The sequence below is a fragment of the Pseudophryne corroboree genome, chromosome 1 (assembly GCF_028390025.1).
Source record: "Pseudophryne corroboree isolate aPseCor3 chromosome 1, aPseCor3.hap2, whole genome shotgun sequence".
NCBI lineage: Eukaryota > Metazoa > Chordata > Amphibia > Anura > Myobatrachidae > Pseudophryne > Pseudophryne corroboree.
Genome location: NC_086444.1, coordinates 495,619,091 through 495,645,786, shown reverse-complemented (window position 1 = coordinate 495,645,786; position 26,696 = coordinate 495,619,091). Strand labels below are relative to the sequence as shown.

The following is a 26,696-nucleotide window of genomic DNA, read 5'->3' as shown; positions in this document are numbered from 1 at the left end:
GTACACAGGATCTCACCCTTTGTCGTCCGATCCCGAAGCCGCGCCGCCGTCCCAGTCGCAGAGCCGGAAGACAGAAGCCGGGTGAAAGAAGCAAGAAGACTTCAAAATCGGCGGCAGAAGACTCCAGTCTTCAAACTGAGGTAGAGAACAGCACTGCAGCTGTGCACCATTGCTCCCACATTAAACCCACATACTCCGGTCACTGTAGGGTGCAGGGCGCAGGGGGGGGGGCGCCCTGGGCAGCAATTAGGACCTCTTGCCAAAAGTTGGGCATATATACAGTTGGGCACTGTATATATGCATGAGCCCCCGCCATAATTTTACACAGAAACGCGGGACAGAAGCCTGCCGCTGAGGGGGGCGGGGCTTCTTCCTCAGTACTCACCAGCGCCATTTTCTCTCCACAGCTCCGCTGAGAGGAAGCTCCCCAGGCTTTCTCCTGCAGATTCACGGTAGAAGAGGGTACAAAGAGAGGGGGGGCACATAAAATAGGCGCAAAAACATTATAAACAGCAGCTACTTGGTTAACACTAAGTTACTGTGTGATTCCTGAGACATATAGCGCTGGGGTGTGTGCTGGCATACTTTCTCTCTGTCTCTCCAAAGGGCCTTGTGGGGGAACTGTCTTCAAAAAGAGCATCCCCTGTGTGTGTGTGGTGTGTCGGTACGCTTGTGTCGACATGTTTGACGAGGAAGGCTATGTGGAAGCAGAGTAGGAGCAAATGAATGTGGGGTCGTCACCGACGGCGCAGACACCTGATTGGATGGATATGTGGAAGGTTTTAAATGATAAAGTTAATTCCTTGCATAAAAGGTTGGATAAAGCTGAAACCTTAGGACAGTCGGGGTCTCAGCCCATGCCTGATCCTATGTCGCAGAGGCGGTCAGGGTCTCAGAAGCGCCCACAATCCCAAATTGTTGACACAGATAACGACACGGATTCTGACTCCAGTGTCGATTACGATGATGCAAAGTTACAGCCTAAATTGGCTAAAGCCATCCGTTATATGATTATAGCAATAAAGGATGTGTTGCACATCATAGAGCAAACCCCAGTTCCTGACAAGAGGGTTCATATGTATGGGGAAAAAAGGCAGGTGGTGACCTTTCCCCCTTCACATGAGCTAAATGAGTTATGTGAAAAGGCTTGGGAATCTCCAGATAAAAAACTGCAGATTTCCAAACGGATGCTTATGGCGTATCCCTTCCCGCCAACGGACAGGTTACGCTGGGAATCCTCCCCTAGGGTGGACAAAGCTCTAACACGCTTATCCAAGAGGGTAGCCCTGCCGTCACAGGATACGGCCACCTTAAAAGATGCTGCGGATAGAAAGCAAGAGGGTACCCTGAAATCCATTTATATACCTTCAGGTACCTTACTAAGGCCGGCAATTGCGTCGGCCTGGGTTTGTAGTGCTGTAGCAGCATGGACGGATACCTTATCTGAGGAACTTGATACCTTGGACAAGGATACTATATTAATGACCCTGGGGCATATAAAAAAACGCTGTCCTATATATGAGAGATGCTCAAAGAGACATTAGCCTTCTAGGCTCTAGAATAAATGCAATGTCGATTTCTGCCAGAAGGGTCCTGTGGACTCGGCAATGGACAGGCGATGCCGACTCAAAAAGGCACATGGAGGTGTTACCTTACAAGGGTGAGGAGTCGTTTGGGGAGGGTCTCTCGGACCTGGTCTCCACAGCTACTGCTGGAAAGTCAAATTTTTTGCCATATGTTCCCTCACAACCTAAGAAAGCACCGTATTACCAAATGCAGTCCTTTCGATCACAAAAAGGCAAGAAAGTCCGAGGTGCGTCCTTTCTTGCCAGAGGCAGGGGCAGAGGAAAGAAGCTGCACAACACAGCTAGTTCCCAGGAACAGAAGTCCTCCCCGGCTTCCACTAAATCCACCGCATGACGCTGGGGCTCCACAGGCGGAGCTAGGCCCGGTGGGGGCGCGTCTCCGAAATTTCAGCCACAAGTGGGTTCACTCCCTGGTGGATCCCTGGGCACTAGAGATTGTGTCTCAGGGATACAAGCTGGAATTCGAAGAGATGCCCCTTCACCGATACCTCAAATCGGCCCTGCCAGCTTCCCCCTTAGAGAGGGAAATAGTGTTAGCTGCAATTCACAAATTGTATCTTCAATAGGTGGTGGTCAAGGTTCCCCTCCTTCAACGAGGAAAGGATTATTATTCAACCATGTTTGTGGTACCGAAACCGGACGGTTCGGTCAGACCCATATTGAATTTAAAATCCCTGAACATATACCTGAAAAGGTTCAAGTTCAAGATGGAATCGCTCAGAGCGGTCATCGCATGCCTGGAAGGGGGGGATTTTATGGTGTCTCTGGACATAAAGGATACATACCTTCATGTCCCCATTTATCCACCTCATCAGGCGTACCTCAGATTTGTGGTACAGGATTGTCATTACCAATTCCAGACGTTGCCGTTTGGTCTCTCCACGGCACCGAGAATATTTACCAAGGTAATGGCGGAATTGATGGTGCTCCTGCGAAAGCAAGGGGTCACAATTATCCCATACTTGGACGATCTCCTCATAAAGGCGAGGTCCAGAGAGCAGTTGCTGATCAGCGTAGCACGCTCTCGGGAAGTGTTACAACAGCACGGCTGGATTCTAAATATTCCAAAGTCGCAGTTGATTCCTACGACTTGTCTGCCCTTCCTGGGCATGATTCTGGACACAGACCAGAAGAGGGTTTATCTCCCGATGGAGAAAGCTCAGGAGCTCATGACACTGGTCAGAGACCTATTAAAACCAAAACTGGTGTCGGTGCATCACTGCACGCGAGTCCTGTGAAAGATGGTGGCATCATACGAGGCCATTCCCTTCGGCAGGTTCCATGCGAGGACCAGGGTGTTTCTCTTGTGGTGGCTGCAGAGTGCTCACCTTCTCGAGGGCCGCAGATTCGGTATTCAGGACTGGGTCCTGGTGACCACGGATGCAAGCCTCCGACGGTGGGGGGCAGTCACACAGGGAAGAAATTTCCAAGGGCTGTGGTCAAGTCAGGAGACTTGCCTTCACATCAATATCCTGGAACTAAGGGCATATACAACGCCCTAAGTCAAGCGGAGACCCTGCTTCGCGACCAATCGGTGCTGATTCAGTCAGACAACATCACCGCAGTGGCTCATGTAAACCGCCAAGGCGGCACAAGGAGCAGGGTGGCGATGGCGGAAGCCACCAGAATTCTTCGCTGGGCGGAGAATCACGTAAGAGCACTGTCAGCAGTGTTCATTCCGGGAGTGGACAACTGGGAAGCAGACTTCCTCAGCAGGCACGACCTCCACCCGGGAGAGTGGGGACTTAATCAAGAAGTCTTCACGCAGATTGCAAGGCGATGGGAACTGCCACAGGTGGACATGATGGCATCCCGCCTCAACAAAAAGCTACATAGGTATTGCGCCAGGTCAAGAGACCCTCAGGCGATAGCTGTAGACGCACTAGTGACACCGTGGGTGTTCCAGTCGGTTTATGTATTTCCTCCTCTTCCTCTCATACCCAAGGTGCTGAGAATCATAAGAAAAAGAGGAGTGAGAACAATACTCATTGTTCCGGATTGGCCAAGAAGGACTTGGTATCCAGATCTGCAAGAAATGCTCACAGAGGACCCATGGCCTCTGCCTCTAAGACAGGACTTGTTGCAACAGGGGCCCTGTCTGTTCCAAGACTTACCGCGGCTGCGTTTGACGGCATGGCGGTTGAACGCCGGATCCTAGCAGAAAAAGGCATTCCGGTTGAGGTTATTCCTACGCTGATCAAGGCTAGGAAGGACGTGACGGCTAAACATTATCACCGTATATGGCGAAAATATGTTGCTTGGTGCGAGGCCAGGAATGCCCCTACGGAGGAATTCCAGCTGGGCCGTTTCCTTCACTTCCTACAGTCGGGAGTGACTTTGGGCCTGAAATTGGGTTCCATTAAGGTCCAGATTTCGGCCCTATCCATTTTCTTTCAAAAGGTACTGGCTTCTCTACCTGAAGTTCAGACGTTTGTAAAGGGAGTGCTGCACATTCAGCCCCCTTTTGTGCCTCCAGTGGCACCTTGGTATCTCAACGTGGTGTTGGATTTCCTTAAGTCACATTGGTTTGAGCCACTTAAAACCGTGGAACTAAAATATCTCACGTGGAAAGTGGTCATGCTGTTGGCCTTGGCTTCGGCCAGGCGTGTGTCAGAATTGGCGGCTTTGTCACATAAAAGCCCTTATCTGATTTTCCATATGGATAGGGCGGAATTGAGGACTCGTTCCCAATTTCTTCCTAAGGTGGTATCAGCTTTTCATTTGAACCAACCTATTGTGGTGCCTGCGGCTACTAAGGACTTGGAGGATTCCAAGTTGCTGGACGTAGTCAGGGCCCTGAAAATCTATATTTCCAGGACGGCTGGAGTCAGGAAAACTGACTCGCTATTTATCCTGTATGCGCCCAACAGGCTGGGTGCTCCTGCTTTAAAGCAGTCTATTGCTCGCTGGATCTGTAGTACGATTCAACTTGCACATTCTGCGGCTGGACTGCCGCATCCTAAATCTGTAAAAGCCCATTCCACGAGGAAAGTGGGCTCTTCTTGGGCGGCTGCCCGAGGGGTCTCGGCTTTACAACTTTGCCGAGCTGCTACTTGGTCGGGTTCAAACACATTTGTTAAATTCTACAAGTTTGATACCCTGGCTGAGGAGGACCTTGAGTTTGCTTATTCGGTGCTGCAGAGTCATCCGCGCTCTCCCGCCCGTTTGGGAGCTTTGGTATAATCCCCATGGTCCTTACGGAGTTCCCAGCATCCACTAGGACGTCAGAGAAAATAAGAATTTACTCACCGGTAATTCTATTTCTCGTAGTCCGTAGTGGATGCTGGGCGCCCATCCCAAGTGCGGATTGTCTGCAATACTTGTATTTAGTTATTGCCTAACTAAAGGGTTATTGTTTAGAGCCATCTGTTGAGAGGCTCAGTTATTTTTTTCATACTGTTAACTGGGTATAGTATCACGAGTTATACAGTGTGATTGGTGTGGCTGGTATGAGTCTTACCCGGGATTCCAAAATCCTTTCCTTATTGTGTCAGCTCTTCCGGGCACAGTATCCTAACTGAGGTCTGGAGGAGGGGCATAGAGGGAGGAGCCAGTGCACACCAGGTAGTACTAAATCTTTCTTAGTTGTGCCCAGTGTCCTGCGGAGCCGCTATTCCCCGTGGTCCTTACGGAGTTCCCAGCATCCACTACGGACTACGAGAAATAGAATTACCGGTGAGTAAATTCTTATTTTTTATTGGTCATTGCCTCAGCCCGACAAGTTTATGACTTGGCGTCACTCTCCTGTAGTTCCTCCTTTTTAATTTTTCATCATGACAGGGCTGTTCTTCGGACTAAGCAGGGATTCCTACCAATTGTGGTACCGGCCTTCCATGAACTTGGCCTTACACCGGAGGTAGCTTTGATGGATGTGTCCATGCTCTAAAGACCTATGTGGACCGTACTAGTTCTGTTGGGAAAATAGATTCCTTATTCATTCTCTATGGATTCCACAAGTGAGGCTGGCCAGCCAATAAACAAACGTTGGCACGTTGGATCCAGATGACCATCTCACAGGCTTACACGCAGGCTGATCTTCTGGTTCCAAGTACAGTCTCTGCTCACTCTACTCGCTCTGTAGGTCCTTCATGGGCAGTCTCTCAGGATGCAACTTTTCAGCTTAGGAGTGCTCCCTCCTGTTACAACTGCTTTGGTACATCACAAGGTTAACTCTATGGAGACCATGGACCCTGAAGAAGAAACTAAGAGTTATGGTATAACTTACCCAAGTTAACTAATTTTTTTTGAGGTTCATGGGAGCCACAGGGTGCCCACCCTGAAGCACCTAGCTTCAATGGGTTAATCTTCTTGGTTACCAGTTCCCTTATCTTACAAGTGATAGTGTGTTTCCTCTTTGTAACCTTCTTCCTTCTCTCCTCTCCAGCGCCTGCTTTGGGCTTGTTAACTAAAACTAAAGAGCCTGAGCTGTGGGTGGGGTATGAGGGGAGAGGGACCTAGTGCATCCTGGGAGGCTCAAAAGCTTTACTGTTTGGTGCCTAATCCTCTTCTCAATCAATCATACCCAAGGTTAACCCGGTGGATCCCATGGACCTCGAAGAAAAAGAGTTAATGAGGGTGAGTTTTACCATAACTCTCATTTTTATACTGCAATTTAGATTTTATATTGAACACACCTGCCCAAATCTAACTCTCTTTGGGTGTAGTGTTCAAACTGTACTCTAAATTGCAGTGTAAAAAAAAAAGCCTTCTAACATTTGTTGGCTATATGAAAAAGCAGCCAGTATGTTTTCCCTACTTATAAAACATATAACCCACCCAAATGTAAATCTCTCTGCACGTGTTACATCTAGTCCACCTGAAGTGTAAGGGTGTGGTGTGTTAGGTAGATTAGACTTAGGTCGACCATTATTGGTCGACATGAGAAAAGGTCGACATGAGGTTTTTTAACTTTTTTTGGTGTCGATTTCTCCGTACAGTGACCGGGAACCCCAATTACTGCACCGTGTTCGCTCGCCATGCTTCGGTTACCGTTCCCAATTGTAGTCCACGTGGATCATAAAGTATGAAAAAGTTTAAAAAAAGAAAAATTTTTGAAAAACTCATGTCGACATTTTTGCCATGTCGACCTACTTACTGTCAGCCAATAGTGGTCGACCTAGTTACTGTCGACCTAAAGACCGAATCCCCAGTGTAACATGGTTTTGCCAACTTGCTTGCTTTTTTCTTTTACTTGAACATGAATCAGGCCCTTAGTGAAAACGTACTTAGGTTTTTGAATTTTAAATGTGTTACAGTGTATTATATATGACTTTTGTAAGAATGGTTAGACATATTCCACCCACAAGCAGATTCAACTTATCCTGTCATTTTACTGTTCAGGCATGCAAGGCCGGTCTTAAAATTTTCAGGGAAGGAGCAAAAGATGAGGACAGCAACTCAAAAGGATGGTTTGGTTGGATGTGGGGCTGGTCTGGAGAGAACACAGAAAAAAATGTAGAGGCAAAATCTGGAAGTAAGTGTGTTCCCAGTGGGATATCCCTCGCCTTTATGTGTACATGACTCACAGTTTGTTGCTACCTACAGTATATCTCAGAAACTGTTCACAATGTTATTGTTTCCATGCAATTCACATAGATGTTATTTTACTTTGTTACTGGGTGTCCTTCACTTATTGTTTGAAACTGTGTATGTATTTTTTGACATTTTTTTAGTAGATTACCATCTAAATTAATGAAAGCTATTGTTATTATTTAAAGTTATGAACACAACACAATTTTTATCTGAGCTTTATTCAATTAACCAGAGCAAATGGATCTTAAAATATGAATGATTCCTTTGCTTAATGCACATATCCCATGCACAAGTGTTTTGGCAAAAAGAAATGTGTCCTGGGGTATTATGTACAGGGTATACTTGGACATTTGCTTTCACAATGAAGTGTATGGACTTTTGTTTCAGACACAAATGATCTCCTGTTTCTGTGTTCTTTGCTCTTTATAATATCTTTTTATCAAATGGCGCTATAAGGATTCCATAGGGATATAAAAATAAAATAAACAAATTTACATACAGTAGGTACATTAGACAGTTACAGAAAAGCTTACAAATCTGCATGATGTATAATTATATAAATGCAACCCACGTTACACAATAGCATAGAGGAGACCAGAGGGTAGAGGGCCTTCCTCGAAAGACCTTACATCTTATAGGCCCTACACACTGGCCGATTTTCTGAAAGATATGAACGATCTCGTTCATAAATGAACGAGAACTCGTTCATATCTTTCAGTGTGGAGACTCCAGCGAAAAACGATGCGCGGCCCCGCGCTCGTTCATCGCTGGTCTCCCGTCGGCTGTGCATGCAGGCCAATATGGACGATCTCGTCCATATTTGCCTGCACTTCAATGCAGCCGCGTGATGGGGGGAGTGAAGAAACTTCACTCCCCCCGTCACTGCCCCCCCGCCGCCGGGTCGCTCGTCGGCCGTTTCGGCCGTCGGGCACCTCGGCGGCGCATCGTGATATGTGTAGGGCCCTTTAGGGGGATCTAAGCAGAAATAAAGTGTGCTAGAGGATCAAACAAGGCTGTTTTTACTATGTGGGTGGTATGCTTGAGATGGGGTTTAAGGGCACATTTGAAGACTGGGTGAAAGATTCATTTGATAAGGGAGAGCACTCCATAGGTTGGGTATATAAAGCAGACTTCGGACAAAGTCTGTCTAAGCCATATGTCATCCAGAAGAGGTTTTTGAAATGTAAACACAGTTGTAATATTCTTTTAAATACCCTTACATTACCATACATTGCAGGTGGGGCAGATGTAAACTGTGCAGAGACATTTAAGGGGGAGTTCAGTTGCCAGTGAAGGGTGCAAATTGCTGGTACTGAGGCATTTAAATGCTGGCAACAGCATGCCATCTCGCACCCTTCTGTCTTTTGTGCGAGTTGGGCTGCCATACAACGCGGCTATTGCAGCACTGATTCAGCCAGGTGAAGGTATTCACTGGCAATTGAATTCCCCCTTAGATCTGCCCAAAGTTTAAATATAAAGCTGTCCAGCATTTGTGTGCTACATGGAAAAGCAGCCAATACAGTATTTACCCTGCATACAACAATAATAAGGGGTCTATTTATGAACATAATTTTTACTAAAACAATGTGAAAAAGGGTGTTTTCATTATTTTAGTATCGCCTGAATGTATTAAAGGGCATTTGGAGCAGTTTTCATGAAAAACTGCTCCAAACCCTTTAATTCACTTTTTCTCTGACGTCCTAGTGGATGCTGGGAACTCCGTAAGGACCATGGGGAATAGCGGGCTCCGAAGGAGGCTGGGCACTCTAGAAAGATTTATGACTACCTGGTGTGCACTGGCTCCTCCCACTATGACCCTCCTCCAAGCCTCAGTTAGATTTTGTGCCCGGCCGAGGTTGGATGCACACTAGGGGCTCTCCTGAGCCTTTAGAAAGAAAGATAGAAATTAGGTTTTTTATTTTCAGTGAGACCTGCTGGCAACAGGCTCACTGCAGCGAGGGACTAAGGGGAGAAGAAGCGAACCTGCCTGCTTGCAGCCAGCTTGGGCTTCTTAGGCTACTGGACACCATTAGCTCCAGAGGGATCGACCGCAGGCCCAGTCCTTGGTGTTCGGTCCCGGAGCCGCGCCGCCGTCCCCCTTACAGAGCCAGAAGCAAGAAGAGGTCCGGAAAATCGGCGGCAGAAGACATCAGTCTTCACCAAGGTAGCGCACAGCACTGCAGCTGTGCGCCATTGCTCCTCACACACACTTCACACTCCGGTCACTGAGGGTGCAGGGCGCTGGGGGGGGGCGCCCTGAGAAGCAATAATAACACCTTGGCTGGCAAAAATACCACAATATATAGCCCCAGAGGCTATATATGTGGAAAATACCCCTGCCAGAATATAGGAAAAAGCAGGAGAATAGTCCACGGAAAAGGGGCGGAGCTATCTCCCTCAGCACACTGGCGCCATTTCTCCTTAACAGATCCGCTGGAAGGAAGCTCCCTGGCTCTCCCCTGCAGTCTACACTACAGAAAAGGGTAAAAAAGAGAGGGGGGGCACTAAATTTAGGCGCAGTATATAATTATATAGAAAAAGCAGCTATAGGGGACATAACTCAGTTAGTCCCTGCATTATATGGCGCTCTGGTGTGTGCTGGCATACTCTCACTCTGTCCCCCCAAAGGGCTTTTGTGGGTCCTGTCCTCTGTTGGAGCATTCCCTGTGTGTGTGCGGTGTGTCGGTACGGCTGTGTCGACATGTTTGATGAGGATAATGATGTGGAGACGGAGCAGATGCCTTTAGAAGGGATGTCACCCCCTGCGGGGGCTTATGGAAAGAAATGAGTGCACGTATAGACTCCTTACATAAGAGATTTGACGACATGCCAAATGTGGGACAGCCGACTTCTCAGCTCGTGCCTGCCCAGGCGTCGCACAGGTCATCAGGGGCTCTAAAACGCCCGCTACCTCAGACCGCAGACCCAGATGTCGACACTGATACTGACACCAGTGTCGACGACGATGAGTCTAACCTGATGCCCACTAAGGCCATTCACTGCATGATTGAGGCAATGAAAGAGGTGTTACACATTTCTGATATAAATACAGGTACCACTAAAAAGGGTATTATGTTTGGGGAGAAAAAACTACCTGTAGTTTTTCCCCCATCAGATGAATTAAATGAAGTGTGTGAAGAAGCGTGGGCTTTCCCTGATAAAAAATTGGTAATTCCTAAGAAGGTACTAATGGCGTTCCCTTTCCCGCCAGAGGATAGGTCACGTTGGGAAACACCTCCTAAGGTGGATAAAGCGCTCACACGTTTGTCTAAAAAGGTGGCACTACCGTCTCCGGATACGGCCGCTCTCAAGGAACCTGCTGATAGAAAGCAGGAGGCGATCCTGAAGTCTGTATACACACACTCAGGCATTATTCTTAGGCCAGCTATTGCGTCAGCTTGGATGTGCAGTGCTGCCGCTGCGTGGTCAGATAAACTGTCAGAAAATATTGACACATTAGACAGAGACACGATCCTGCTAACCATAGACCATATCAAAGACTCAGTCTTATATATGAGAGATGCACAGAGGGAAATCTGCCGACTGGCATCTAAAGTAAGTGCATTGTCCATTTCTGCTAGGAGAGGCTTATGGACTCGCCAGTGGACAGGAGATGCAGATTCTAAAAGGCACATGGAAGTGTTGCCATATAAGGGTGAGGAATTATTTGGGGATGGTCTCTCGGACCTAGTTTCCACAGCAACGTCTGGGAAGTCAGCATTTTTACCCCATGTCCCCTCACAGCCTAAGAAGGCGCCGTTTTATCAGGTTCAGTCCTTTCGGACCCAGAAAAACAGGCGTGGAAAAGGCGGGTCTTTTCTGTCCAGAGTCAGAGGTAGGGGAAAAAGGCTGCAACAAACAGCAGGTTCCCAGGAGCAAAAGTCCTCCCCCGCTTCTTCTTCCAAGTCCGCCGCATGACGGTGGGGCTCCACAGGCGGAGCCAGGTACGGTGGGGGGCCGCCTCAAGAATTTCAGCGATCAGTGGGCTCGCTCACAGGTGGATCCCTGGATCCTTCAAATAGTATCTCAGGGGTACAAACTGGAATTCGAGGCGTCTCCACCCCACCGGTTCCTAAAATCTGCCTTGCCGATTGCTCCCTCAGACAGGGAGGCGGTGCTAGCGGCAATTCACAAGCTGTATTCCCAGCAAGTGATAATCAAGGTACCCCTACTTCAACAAGGCCGGGGTTACTATTCCACACTATTTGTGGTACCGAAACCGGACGGTTCGGTGAGACCCATTTTAAATTTGAAATCCTTGAACACATACATAAAAAAATTCAAGTTCAAGATGGAATCGCTCAGGGCGGTTATTGCAAGCCTGGACGAGGGGGATTACATGGTATCCCTGGACATCAAGGATGCTTACTTGCATGTCCCCATTTACCATCCTCACCAGGAGTACCTCAGATTTGTGGTACAGGATTGCCATTACCAATTCCAGACGCTGCCGTTTGGACTGTCCACGGCACCGAGGGTATTTACCAAGGTGATGGCGGAAATGATGATACTCCTTCGAAAAAAGGGAGTTTTAATTATCCCGTACTTGGACGATCTCCTAATAAAAGCGAGGTCCAAGGAACAGTTGTTGGTGGGAGTAGCACTATCTCAGGAGGTGCTGCACCAGCACGGCTGGATTCTGAATATCCCAAAGTCACAGCTGGTTCCGACGACACGGCTACTGTTCCTGGGTATGATTCTGGATACAGTCCAAAAAAAAAAAAAAATGTTTCTCCCGGAGGAGAAAGCCAGGGAGTTGTCATCTCTAGTCAGAGACCTCCTGAAACCAAAACAGGTATCAGTGCATCGCTGCACGCGGGTCCTGGGAAAGATGGTGGCTTCTTACGAAGCAATTCCCTTCGGCAGGTTCCATGCCAGAATCTTTCAGTGGGACCTGTTGGACCAGTGGTCCGGATCGCATCTTCAGATGCATCGCTTAATAACCCTGTCTCCAAGAACCAGGGTGTCTCTACTGTGGTGGCTGCAGAGTGCCCATCTTCTAGAGGGCCGCAGGTTCGGCATACAGGACTGGGTCCTGGTGACCACGGATGCCAGCCTTCGAGGCTGGGGGGCAGTCACACAGGGAAGAAACTTCCAAGGACTATGGTCGAGTCAGGAGACTTCCCTTCACATAAATATTCTGGAACTAAGGGCCATCTACAATGCCCTAAGTCAAGCAAAATCCCTGCTCCTACACCAGCCGGTGCTGATCCAGTCAGACAACATCACGGCAGTCGCCCATGTAAATCGACAGGGCGGCACAAGAAGCAGGATGGCGATGGCAGAAGCCACAAGAATTCTCCGATGGGCGGAGACTCATGTACTAGCACTGTCAGCAGTGTTCATTCCGGGAGTGGACAACTGGGAAGCAGACTTCCTCAGCAGACAGGACCCCCACCCGGGAGAGTGGGGACTTCATTCAGAAGTCTTCCAGATGCTGGTAAACCGTTGGGGAAAAACCACAGGTGGACATGATGGCGTCCCGCCTCAACAAAAAGTTAAAAAGATATTGCGCCAGGTCAAGGGACCCTCAGGCGATAGCTGTGGACGCTCTAGTGACACCGTGGGTGTACCAGTCGGTTTATGTGTTCCCTCCTCTGCCTCTCATACCAAAGGTATTGAGAATAATAAGAAAGCGAGGAGTAAACACAATTCTCGTGGTTCCGGATTGGCCAAGACGAGCGTGGTACCCGGAACTTCAAGAGATGCTCTCAGAGGACCCGTGGCCTCTACCGCTCAGACAGGACCTGCTACAGCAGGGGCCCTGTCTGTTCCAAGACTTACCGCGGCTGCGTTTGACGGCATGGCGGTTGAATACCGGATCCTGAAGGAAAAGGGTATTCCGGAAGAAGTCATTCCTACGCTTATTAAGGCCAGGAAAGATGTTACGGCAAAGCATTATCACCGCATATGGCGGAAATATGTTGCATGGTGCGAGGCAAAAAAGGCCCCAACAGAGGAATTTCAGCTGGGTCGACTTTTGCATTTCCTGCAAGCAGGAGTGAATATGGGCCTAAAGCTAGGCTCCATTAAAGTACAGATCTCGGCTCTGTCGATTTTCTTTCAAAAAGAACTAGCTTCAGTACCTGAAGTTCAGACATTTGTGAAAGGAGTGCTGCATATTCAGCCCCCGTTTGTGCCCCCTGTGGCACCTTGGGATCTCAACGTGGTGTTGAGTTTCTTAAAATCACATTGGTTTGAGCCACTAAAAACCGTGGATTTAAAATATCTCACGTGGAAAGTGGTCATGTTATTGGCCTTGGCTTCAGCCAGGCGAGTGTCAGAATTGGCGGCTTTATCATGTAAAAGCCCTTATCTGATTTTCCATATGGATAGGGCAGAATTGAGGACTCGTCCCCATTTTCTACCTAAGGTGGTGTCAGCGTTTCACCTGAACCAGCCTATTGTGGTGCCTGCGGCTACTAAGGATTTGGAGGACTCCAAGTTGCTAGACGTTGTCAGGGCCCTGAAAATATATGTTTCCAGGACAGCTGGAGTCAGAAAATCTGACTCGCTGTTTATCCTGTATGCACCCAACAAGCTTGGTGCTCCTGCTTCTAAGCAGACTATTGCTCGCTGGATTTGTAGTACAATTCAGCTTGCACATTCTGTGGCAGGCCTGCCACAGCCAAAATATGTAAATGCCCATTCCACAAGGAAAGTGGGCTCATCTTGGGCGGCTGCCCGAGGGGTCTCGGCTTTACAACTTTGCCGAGCAGCTACTTGGTCAGGGGCAAACACGTTTGCAAAATTCTACAAATTTGATACCCTGGCTGAGGAGGACCTAGAGTTCTCTCATTCGGTGCTGCAGAGTCATCCGCACTCTCCCTCCCGTTTGGGAGCTTTGGTATAATCCCCATGGTCCTTACGGAGTTCCCAGCATCCACTAGGACGTCAGAGAAAATAAGAATTTACTCACCGGTAATTCTATTTCTCGTAGTCCGTAGTGGATGCTGGGCGCCCATCCCAAGTGCGGATTGTCTGCAATACTTGTAAATAGTTATTGGTAACTAAAGGGTTATTGTTGAGCCATCTGTTGAGAGGCTCAGTTGTTTTTCATACTGTCAAACTGGATATAGTATCACGAGTTGTACAGTGTGATTGGTGTGGCTGGTATGAGTCTTACCCGGGATTCAAAATCCTTCCTTATTATGTCAGCTCGTCCGGGCACAGTGTCCTAACTGAGGCTTGGAGGAGGGTCATAGTGGGAGGAGCCAGTGCACACCAGGTAGTCATAAATCTTTCTAGAGTGCCCAGCCTCCTTCGGAGCCCGCTATTCCCCATGGTCCTTACGGAGTTCCCAGCATCCACTACGGACTACGAGAAATAGAATTACCGGTGAGTAAATTCTTATTTTTTTTTTAGTAAGCCACATCGTATTCCCCATACTTATAATTGGAAATGTGATGTGGCCAAACTTACTATAAAAAAAAAATTACACAAGCTGATCAAAGTGTAAAAAGTAAAAAAAACCCAAAAACCATACTCGCCTGTCCAGGGAGCCGGTATCCGCTGCTCCGCTGAGCACTGCCAGGCGCCGTGTCCCCCATGTGCTGTAATGTGACCCCGGTGCAGTAAAGAGACGCTGCTAAGTGGCAGCGCACTTTACAGCACCGGGGGTCACCGCAGCACACAGGATCCGGCAACCCAGCAGAAGCAGCGCGGACCGTCTCCCTGGACTGGTAAGTATATTGATCTGCTGGGGAGGGTCCGCGGCATGTAGGGGTAGTCGCGACGGGAGAGGGGTGTCGATGATGCTGTGGAGTGTCATTGCAGGGGCAGAGCTTGACCGCAAGCTCTGTTCCTGCATGCGATAATTGATACATTCCTGAGATGTAATCAGGTATCGCAGTACGAGTTTGGGCGATTTTATCACCTGTCATCTACATCCTGGATGCGGATGGTGATAAAAAGGCCTCTAAATGTTTACCACTTGTATTGCAATATGGTTGGTCTATGTACACACTTACTTGTGTGTTTCTTGCTTTACTCCCATTCAGCCCCTCTGTTTAATATGGCCCTTATTACAGATGACTAATATATGGTTTTGGCAAATACTATCCAGAATGCTTTTTTCTCTAACGTCCTAGAGGATGCTGGGGACTCCGTAAGGACCATGGGGAAAGACGGGCTCCGCAGGAGACATGGGCACTTTAAGAAAGAATTTAGTTCCTAGTGTGCACTGGCTCCTCCCTCTATGCCCCTCCTCCAGACCTCAGGACCTGGGTGCTTTTCAGTGAGCTCTCCTGAGTTTACTGATAGAAAGTATTTTGTTAGGTTTTTTATTTTCAGGGAGCTCTGCTGGCAACAGACTCCCTGCATCGAGGGACTGAGGGGAGAGAAGCAGCCCTACTCTCTGAAGCTAGGTCCTGCTTCTTAGGCTACTGGACACCATTAGCTCCAGAGGGATTGGTACGCAGGATCTCACCCTCGCCGTCCGTCCCAGAGCCGCGCCGCCGTCCCCCTCGCAGAGCCGGAAGATAGAAGCCGGGTGAGTGTGAGAAGAAAGGAAGACTTCACAGACGGCAGAAGACTTCATGATCTTCACTAGAGGTAACGCACAGCACTGCAGCTGTGCGCCATTGCTCCACACACCTCACATACTCCGGTCACTGTAAGGGTGCAGGGCGCAGGGGGGGGGGGGCGCCCTGGGCAGCATTTGGGACCTCATGTTGGCACTGTAGCTGGGCACTGTATATATGTATGAGCCCCCGCCAAAATTACTGTATAAGCGGGACAGAAGCCCGCCATCGAGGGGGGCGGGGCTTCTCCCTCAGCACTCACCAGCGCCATTTTTTCTCCACAGCTCCGCTGAGAGGAAGCTCCCCGGACTCTCCGCTGCTGATACACGGTAGAAGAGGGTTGAAAAGAGAGGGGGGGGGGGCACATAATTAGGCGCAAAAACTATACATACAGCAGCTACTGGGTTAACATTAAGTTACTGTGTTATTCCTGGGATATTATAGCGCTGGGGTGTGTGCTGGCATACTCTCTCTCTGTCTCTCCAAAGGGCCTTGTGGGGGGAACTGTCTTCAGAAAGGACATTCCCTGTGTGTGTGTGGTGTGTCGGTACGCTTGTGTCGAGATGTCTGATGAGGAAGGCTATGTGGGAGAGGAGCGGGAGCAAATGAATGTGGTGTCTCCGCCGACGGCGCCGACACCTGATTGGATGGATATGTGGAAGGTTTTCAATGATAATGTTAATTCCTTGCATAAAAGATTTGACAAGGCTGATGCATTGGGACGGTCAGGGTCTCAACCCGTGCCTGACCCTATGTCGCAGGGACCGTCAGGGTCTCATAAGCGCCCACTATCCCAAATTGTTGACACAGATACCGACATGGATTCTGACTCCAGTGTCGATTACGATGATGCTAAGTTACAGCCAAAATTGGCTAAATCCCTTCGATATATGATTATAGCAATAAAGGATGTTTTGCACATCACAGAGGAAACCCCTGTCCCTGACACGAGGGTGTATATGTATAAGGGAAAGAAGCCTGAGGTAACTTTTCCTCCCTCACACGAACTGAATGAGTTATGTGAAAAAGCTTGGGAATCTCCAGATAAAAAACTGCAGATTTCCAAACGGATTCTTATGGCGTATCCTTTCCCGCCAACGGATAGGCTACGATAGGAATCCTCCCCTAGGGTGGACAAAGCTTTAACACGCTTATCCAAAAAGGTAGCCCTGCCGTCCCAGGATACGGCTACCCTCAAAGATGCTGCTGACCGCAAACAGGAGGTTACCTTGAAGTACATTTATACACATTCAGGTACCTTACTAAGACCGGCAATTGCGTCGGCCTGGGTGTGTAGTGCTGTAGCGGCATGGACGTATACCGTATCTGAGGAATTGGATACCCTAGATAAGGATACTGTATTATTGACCCTGGGGCATATAAAAGACGCTGTCCTATATATGAGAGATGCTCAAAGAGACATTAGTCTACTTGGTTCTAGAATAAACGCTATGTCGATTTCTGCCAGAAGGGTCCTGTGGACTCGGCAATGGACAGGTGATGCCGACTCAAAAAGGCATATGGAGGTTTTACCTTACAGGGGTGAGGAATTGTTCGGGGAAGGTCTCTCGGACCTGGTCTCCACAGCTACAGCTGGAAAGTCAAATTTTTTGCCTTATGTTCCCTCACAGCCTAAGAGAGCAGCGCATTATCAAATGCAGTCCTTTCGTTTACAAAGAATCTACCTTTCTTGCCAGAGGTAGGGGCAGAGGAAAGAAGCTGCACAACACAGCTAGTTCCCAGGAACAGAAGTCCTCACCGGCCTCTGCAAAATCCACCGCATGACGCTGGGGCTCCACTGGCGGAGTCGGGCCCGGTGGGGGCACGTCTTCGGAATTTCAGCCACATGTGGGTTCACTCCCTGGTGGATCCTTGGGCAATAGAAATTGTGTCTCAGGGTTACACGCTGGAATTCAAAGAGGTGCCTCCTCGCCGGTATTTCAAATCGGCCCTACCATCTTCCCCCCAAGAGAGGGAAATAGTGTTAAACGCAATACAAAAATTGTATCTTCAGCAGGTGGTGGTCAAGGTTCCCCTCCTTCAACAGGTAAGGGGTTATTATTCGACCATGTTTGTAGTCCCGAAACCGGACGGTTCGGTCAGACCCATATTGAATTTAAATTCTCTGAACCTATACTTGAAAAGGTTCAAGTTCAAGATGGAATCGCTAAGAGCGGTCATCGCAAGCCTGGAAGGGGGGGGGGGTTTTATGGTGTCACTGGACATAAAGGATGCGTACCTTCATGTCCCCATTTATCCACCTCATCAGGCGTACCTAAGATTTGCGGTACAGGGTTGTCATTACCAATTTCAGACATTGCCATTTGGTCTCTCAACGGCCCTGAGGATTTTCACCAAGGTAATGGCAGAAATGATGGTGCTCCTGCGGAAGCAAGGTGTCACAATTATTCCGTACTTAGACGATCTCCTCATAAAAGCGAGATCAAGAGAGCAGTTGCTGAACGCGTATCTCTTTCACTGAAAGTGTTACAGCAACACGGCTGGATTCTCAATATTCCAAAGTCGCAGTTGGTTCCTACGACTCGTCTACCCTTCTTGGGCATGATTCTGGACATGGACCAGAAGAGGGTTTATCTCCCGATAGAGAAGGCCCAGGAACTCATGACTCTGGTCAAGAACCTATTGAAACCAAAACAGGTGTCAGTGCATCATTGCACTCGAGTCCTGGGAAAGATGGTGGCGTCATACGAGGCCATTACCTTCGGCAGGTTCCATGCGAGGACTTTCCAATGGGACCTACTGGACAAGTGGTCCGGGTCACATCTTCAGATGCATCGGTTGATCACCCTGTCCCCCAGGGCCAGGGTGTCACTACTGCGGTGGCTGCAGAGTGCTCAACTTCTCGAGGGCCGCAGATTCGGCATTCAGGACTGGATCCTGGTGACCACGGACGCAAGCCTCCGAGGTTGGGGAGCAGTCACACAGGGAAGAAATTTCCAGGGTCTTTGGTCAAGTCAAGAGACTTGTCTTCACATCAACATCCTGGAGCTAAGGGCCATATACAACGCCCTACGTCAAGCGGAGACCTTACTTCGCGACCAACCAGTTCTGATCCAGTCAGACAACATCACCGCAGTGGCTCATGTAAACCGCCAAGGCGGCACAAGGAGCAGAGTGGCAATGGCGGAAGCCACCAGAATTCTTCGCTGGGCGGAGAATCATGTAAGCGCACTGTCAGCAGTGTTCATTCCGGGAGTGGACAACTGGGAAGCAGACTTCCTCAGCAGACACGACCTACACCTGGGAGAGTGGGGACTTCATCCAGAAGTCTTCGCACAGATTGTGAGTCGAGGGAACTGCCACAGATAGACATGATGGCGTCCCGCCTCAACAAAAAGCTACAGAGGTATTGCGCCAGGTCAAGAGACCCTCAGGCAGTAGCAGTAGACGCCCTAGTGACGCCGTGGGTGTTCCGGTCAGTCTATGTATTTCCTCCTCTTCCTCTCATACCAAAGGTGTTGAGGATATTAAGAAGAAAAGGAGTGAGAACAATCCTCATTGTTCCAGATTGGCCAAGACGGACCTGGTATCCAGATCTGCAGGAACTGCTCACAGAAGATCCGTGGCCTCTTCCTCTAAGACAGGACCTGTTGCAACAGGGACCCTGTCTGTTCCAAGACTTACCGCGGCTGCGTTTGATGGCATGGCGGTTGAACGCCGGATCCTAGCAGAAAAAGGCATTCCGGTTGAGGTTATCCCTACGCTGATAAAGGCTAGGAAGGAAGTAACAGCAAAACATTATCACCGTATATGGCGAAAATATGTTTCTTGGTGTGAGACCAAGAATGCTCCTACGGAAGAATTCCATCTGGGCCGTTTCCTTCACTTCCTACAAACTGGAGTGAATTTGGGCCTTAAATTAGGTTCCATTAAGGTCCAGATTTCGGCCCTATCCATTTTCTTTCAAAAAGAATTGGCTTCTCTCCCAGAAGTTCAGACTTTTGTAAAGGGAGTGCTGCATATTCAGCCTCCGTTTGTGCCTCCGGTGGCACCTTGGGATCTTAACGTGGTGTTAAGTTTCCTAAAGTCACACTGGTTTGAACCACTTAAAACGGTGGAGTTGAAATATCTCACGTGGAAGGTGGTCATGTTATTAGCCTTTGCTTCGGCTAGGCGAGTGTCTGAATTATCGGCTTTGTCACATAAAAGCCCCTATTTGGTTTTCCATATGGATAGAGCAGAATTGCAGACCCGTTCGCAATTTCTACCAAAAGTGGTTTCATCTTTTCATATGAACCAACCTATTGTGGTGCCTGTGGCTACACGTGACTTGGAGGATTCCGAGTTACTTGATGTGGTTAGGGCTTTGAAAATTTACGTAGCCAGAACGGCTAGAGTCAGGAAAACTGAAGCGCTGTTTGTCCTGTACAACAAGATTGGTGCCCCTGCTTCAAAGCAAACTATTGCTCGCTGGATTTGTAACACGATTCAGCAAGCGCGTTCTACGGCTGGTTTGCCATTACCAAAATCGGTCAAGGCCCATTCCACTAGGAAGGTGGGCTCTTCTTGGGCGGCTGCCCGGGGGGTCTCGGCACTACAGCTGTGTCGAGCTGCTACTTGGTCGGGTTCAAACACTTTTTCAAAATTCTACAAGTTTGATACCCTGGCTGAGGAGGACCTCATGTTTGCTCAATCGGTGCTGCAGAGTCATCCGCACTCTCCCGCCTGTTTGGGAGCTTTGGTATAATCCTCATGGTCCTTACGGAGTCCCCAGCATCCTCTAGGACGTTAGAGAAAATAAGATTTTACTTACCGGTAAATCTATTTCTCGTAATCCGTAGAGGATGCTGGGCGCCCGTCCCAAGTGCGGACTTCTTCTGCAATACTTGTATATAGTTATTGCTTCAATAAGGGTTATGTTATAGTTGCACCGGTCTTGAACTGATGATATGTTGTTTTCATACTGTTGACTGGGTAGTTATCACAAGTTATATGGTGTGATTGGTGTGGCTGGTATGAATCTTGCCCTTGGATTAACAAAATCCTTTCCTCGTACTGTCCATCTCCTCTGGGCACAGTTTCTCTAACTGAGGTCTGGAGGAGGGGCATAGAGGGAGGAGCCAGTGCACACCAGGAACTAAATTCTTTCTTAAAGTGCCCATGTCTCCTGCGGAGCCCGTCTATCCCCATGGTCCTTACGGAGTCCCCAGCATCCTCTACGGACTACGAGAAATAGATTTACCGGTAAGTAAAATCTTATTTTTTATTCGTTTGTGCACTATAATTAAAATAAAAACATTACGCTTAAAAATGACTGCTATACTCCCACACTTTCCCCCTGGCTTTTCACTTCTCATTAATGGTTTATCAGTGCTTGTCAGAGCTGTAAGTGCATAGGGAGCATTTATGCATTTGTGACATTATTGATATTTATTTATTTTTTCTTTCTTGTTTACGGAAGTTTCTAATTAATGGTTTCCTGAATGAAAGTCCCAGTACTGTATACCAGCTACTGTATTTGTTTTGCAAAACAATTATTGCAGTTATGCCAGTAAGTACAGTAGACTTTGTGACTGTTCAAGACCTTAAAATGATTATGGTTTTTGTAAGGTCTTGAAGAACTGATGACACCTGAAGAGAAGGCAAAGCTGTATGCAGCAATTGGATACAGTGACACAGCTGTGGACCCAACCTTGCCAAAAACAGTAAGCACAGTATAACAGTCACTGCCAAATATTTGCACTTATTAAAAAAAAGTTTGTTTAAAACTTTCTCCTTTCATGGACCATAACAAACCTAGATCCAGAGTGTGTATGAATGGGTAGGTCTTATTGGGTGGCACTTGATATACCGGCTGTCGGGATCCCGGCACTCAGCATACTGGCTTCGGGATCCCGACTGCCGGTATACTGACAACTATTCTCCCTCTTGGGGTGTCCACGACACCCCTGCGCGCGCCACCATGCCCGCAAGGAGCTCTTTTGCGCTCACCCTGCTGCCGGCATTCCGGCTGTCGGAATCCCGGTACCGGTATGCTGGGTGCCAGGATCCCGACAGCCGGCTATTCGTAGTACACCCCGTCTGATTACGTCCCTTTCCGTGGGAGCACCAGACCGAGATGCAGCCTGCCAGTGCTATCAGTAGAGTCACTATGTTTAGAGATCCCCTAATATTGCTGTGACACAGAGTATTTTGCAGATTTGTCTTGTGGTTCCTTTTACCATCAGTTATCAGCTGTTACTATTCATTCCTACTGGCAGTGGTGTCACAGGTGTTGATGAAACCTGGTGTGCCAAAGTAGCCACTTGCGCCACCAATCCCCCCCACCCCACGTGCCGAAAAGGAGTGTGGCCTCATGGGAAGGGAGCATTGCTTTGCAGCATTCATCACTCCGGGGATATGTCCAGTATTCCTGGATATGCTTGTCTGAACCCAGAGGCTCTCTCTGCACTGCCAGCTTATCCTCAGTAGCAGTGGGCTGCACAATAGTGTCACAGTACAGCATCCGTCTCCCGGTCACTGCAGAGGAACCAGCATTTTGGTGTCACCTCCTGGAAGGGTGACACCCAGATGGGGTCCGCGTCCCCTGCACAGACCTAATGATGCCTCTGCCTACTGGTGCTACTCAGCCACATAGGCTCCTCATTGGCAGCCAGCACTGTTTACTTGTATGTGGTTTGTGCAGCTGCTGCCTCAAGTTTTTTTTCATGGAGATTTTGGCTGGTTCTTCTTAATTGCTTTCTTTGGATCATGACTCCAAGGTAGCAGATTCAGGACTGGGCTCAACATAAGACAGCTGTTGAATAGATTACAGTAACATCTCTTACCCATAGGTCATAGCATTTCAGCAGATAATATAAAGCAGAGAAGGATCTTTAGGAAGAATAGTGTTTATTGCTCAATTGTAGCTCTTACAATAACTGTTACACACCACTAAAAGGTAGCAATGATGCACCAACAAGCACAGATTAATACTGCTGGAATACACCCCATCAGCTTTGCTACCCTTTTTATACATGTTGCCAAGGTTTAATCCAGCTCACTATTCTTTCAATTAGTCAAGGTTGATCTTGAACTGCATCAGACCGTTTAACTAGTTCCTGCAGCCCAACACTATGTGGACCTGACATCCTCACTGTCCCATCAGATATGGGTGTGACCTTCTAAAATACATTTTGGGACACTCTAGATGGGTTGACGGGAACTAGATTGCATAATTCCACCATATGCACACCAATTCTCCCTGGACTACAGAATAAAGTGTTCTGCTCAGGACAATTTATTTCAGAATAGCACTCTTCAAATGCAGCAACATTGAACACTAAACTAAAACATGTCCTGCAGTGTGTACAAGGTGTGGGAAGGGCGAAGGGGTGCATTGATAGTTAAGTGTGTGATTATGAACAAAAGCCTCATGCTTCAAAAAAAATTAAAATTGTGCCAAAGAACATTGGTTCTCCTTCTCCAAGATGTGGTCCTATAATGTATATTTAGAGAGATAGCTGTATAGGATTTGGGTATGTTTTACCGACAGACGGGATGACTGCTTTCAGTATATCGACAGCGGAATCCTCACCACAGGTTGGTGGCATGGACCCACCAATTCATGTGGGAATACCCGGCGTAGGTCGGGATTCCATCCGGCGGTATTACACCAGCTGTCGGGATTCTAGCATCGGTCTCCTGTACGCCGGGATCACAACAGCCAGTATTTCTCTGACGTCCTAGTGGATGCTGGGGACTCCGAAAGGACCATGGGGAATAGCGGCTCCGCAGGAGACTGGGCACAAAAGTAAAAGCTTTAGGACTACCTGGTGTGCACTGGCTCCTCCCCCTATGACCCTCCTCCAAGCCTCAGTTAGATTTTTGTGCCCGAACGAGAAGGGTGCTCACTAGGTGGCTCTCCTGAGCTGCTTAGTAAAAGTTTAAGTATAGGTTTTTTATTTTCAGTGAATCCTGCTGGCAACAGGTTCACTGCACCGAGGGACTAAGGGGAGAAGAAGCGAACTCACCTGCGTGCAGAGTGGATTGGGCTTCTTAGGCTACTGGACATTAGCTCCAGAGGGACGATCACAGGCCCAGCCATGGATGGGTCCCAGAGCCGCGCCGCCGGCCCCCTTACAGAGCCAGAAGACTGAAGAGGTCCGGAAAATCGGCGGCAGAAGACGTCCTGTCTTCAATAAGGTAGCGCACAGCACCGCAGCTGTGCGCCATTGCTCTCAGCACACTTCACACTCCGGTCACTGAGGGTGCAGGGCGCTGGGGGGGGGCGCCCTGAGACGCAATAAAAACACCTGATATGGCAAAAAATACATCACATATAGCTCCTGGGCTATATGGATGCATTTAACCCCTGCCAATTTTTCCTTAAAAAAGCGGGAGAAAGGCCGCCGAGAAGGGGGCGGAGCCTATCTCCTCAGCACACTGGCGCCATTTTTCCTCACAGCTCCGTTGGAGGGAAGCTCCCTGACTCTCCCCTGCAGTCCTGCACTACAGAAACAGGGTAAAACAAGAGAGGGGGGGCACTAATTTGGCAGATAAATCTATACAGCAGCTATATAAGGGAAAAACACTTATATAAGGTTATCCCTGTATATATATAGCGCTCTGGTGTGTGCTGGCAAACTCTCCCTCTGTCTCCCCAAAGGGCTAGTGGGGTCCTGTCCTCTGTCAGAGCATTCCCTGTGTGTGTGCTGTGTGTCGGTACGTTGTGTCGACATGTATGAGGAGGAAAATGGTATGGAGGCGGAGCAATTGCCTGTAATAGTGATGTCACCCCCTAGGGAGTCGACACCTGACTGGATGGTCTTATGGAAGGAATTACGTGATAGTGTCAGCACTTTACAAAAGACTGTTGACGACATGAGACAGCCGGCAAATCAGTTATTACCTGTACAGGCGTCTCAAACACCGTCAGGGGCTCTAAAGCGCCCGTTACCTCAGATGGTCGACACAGACCCAGACACGGACACTGACTCCAGTGTCGACGGTGAGGAAACAAACGTATTTTCCAGTAGGGCCACACGTTACATGATCGCGGCAATGAAGGAGGTTTTGCACATTTCTGATACTACAAGTACCACAAAAAAGGGTATTATGTGGGGTGTGAAAAAACTACCCCTAGTTTTTCCTGAATCAGATGAATTAAATGAGGTGTGTGATGAAGCGTGGGTTTCCCCCGATAAAAAACTGCTAATTTCTAAAAAATTATTGGCATTATACCCTTTCCCGCCAGAGGTTAGGGCGCGTTGGGAAACACCCCCTAGGGTAGATAAGGCGCTCACACGCTTATCAAAACAAGTGGCGTTACCGTCTCCTGATACGGCCGCCCTCAAGGAACCAGCTGATAGGAAGCTGGAAAATATCCTAAAAAGTATATACACACATACTGGTATTATACTGCGACCAGCAATCGCCTCAGCCTGGATGTGCAGTGCTGGGGTTGCTTGGTCGGATTCCCTGACTGAAAATATTGATACCCTGGACAGGGACAGTATATTATTGACTATAGAGCATTTAAAGGATGCATTTCTATATATGCGAGATGCACAGAGGGATATTTGCACTCTGGCATCAAGAGTAAGTGCGCTGTCCATTTCTGCCAGAAGAGGGTTATGGACGCGACAGTGGTCAGGTGATGCGGATTCCAAACGGCATATGGAAGTATTGCCGTATAAAGGGGAGGAGTTATTTGGGGTCGGTCTATCGGACCTGGTGGCCACGGCAACGGCTGGGAAATCCACCTTTTTACCCCAGGTCACCTCTCAGCAGAAAAAGACACCGTCTTTTCAGGCTCAGTCCTTTCGTCCCCACAAGGGCAAGCGGGCAAAAGGCCACTCATATCTGCCCCGGGGCAGAGGAAGGGGAAAAAGACTGCAGCAGGCAGCCTCTTCCCAGGAACAGAAGCCCTCCCCCGCTTCTGCCAAGTCCTCAGCATGACGCTGGGGCCTTACAAGCGGACTCAGGCACGGTGGGGGCCCGTCTAAAGAATTTCAGCGCGCAGTGGGCTCACTCGCAAGTGGACCCCTGGATCCTGCAGGTAGTATCTCAGGGGTACAAATTGGAATTCGAGACGTCTCCCCCTCGCCGGTTCCTGAAGTCTGCTTTACCAACGTCTCCCTCCGACAGGGAGGCGGTAGTGGAAGCCATTCACAAGCTGTATTCCCAGCAGGTGATAATCAAGGTACCCCTCCTACAACAGGGAAAGGGGTATTATTCCACGGTGTTTGTGGTACCGAAGCCGGACGGCTCGGTGAGACCTATTTTAAATCTGAAATCCTTGAACACTTACATACAAAGGTTCAAATTCAAGATGGAGTCACTCAGAGCAGTGATAGCGAACCTGGAAGAAGGGGACTTTATGGTGTCTCTGGACATCAAGGATGCTTACCTCCATGTCCCAATTTGCCCTTCTCACCAAGGGTACCTCAGGTTTGTGGTACAGAACTGTCACTATCAGTTTCAGACGCTGCCGTTTGGATTGTCCACGGCACCCCGGGTCTTTACCAAGGTAATGGCCGAAATGATGATTCTTCTTCGAAGAAAAGGCGTCTTAATTATCCCTTACTTGGACGATCTCCTGATAAGGGCAAGGTCCAGAGAACAGTTAGAGGTCGGAGTAGCACTATCTCAAGTAGTACTACGACAGCACGGGTGGATTCTAAATATTCCAAAATCGCAGCTGATTCCGACGACACGTCTGCTGTTCCTAGGGATGATTCTGGATACAGTCCAGAAAAAGGTGTTTCTCCCGGAGGAGAAAGCCAGGGAGTTATCCGACCTAGTCAGGAACCTCCTAAAACCAGGCCAAGTGTCAGTGCATCAATGCACAAGGGTCCTGGGAAAAATGGTGGCTTCTTACGAAGCGATTCCATTCGGCAGATTGCACGCAAGAACTTTTCAGTGGGATCTGCTGGACAAATGGTCCGGATCGCATCTTCAAATGCATCAGCGGATAACCCTGTCTCCAAGGACAAGGGTGTCTCTCCTGTGGTGGTTACAGAGTGCTCATTTTCTAGAGGGCCGCAGATTCGGCATTCAGGACTGGGTCCTGGTGACCACGGATGCCAGCCTGAGAGGCTGGGGAGCAGTCACA

At 48.6% G+C, this 26,696-nt stretch overlaps 1 protein-coding gene across 1 annotated transcript in view; it reads left to right on the top strand.

Moving 5' to 3' along the window:
* Positions 1-26,696, top strand: part of VPS13A (vacuolar protein sorting 13 homolog A) — a 747,194-nt gene that overhangs the window by 253,139 nt on the left and 467,359 nt on the right. Inside the window, exons 15-16 of the mRNA XM_063913834.1 lie at positions 6,927-7,059; positions 21,212-21,306. Coding sequence (XP_063769904.1) covers positions 6,927-7,059; positions 21,212-21,306 — 228 coding nt within the window. The remainder of the gene's footprint in view (positions 1-6,926; positions 7,060-21,211; positions 21,307-26,696) is intronic.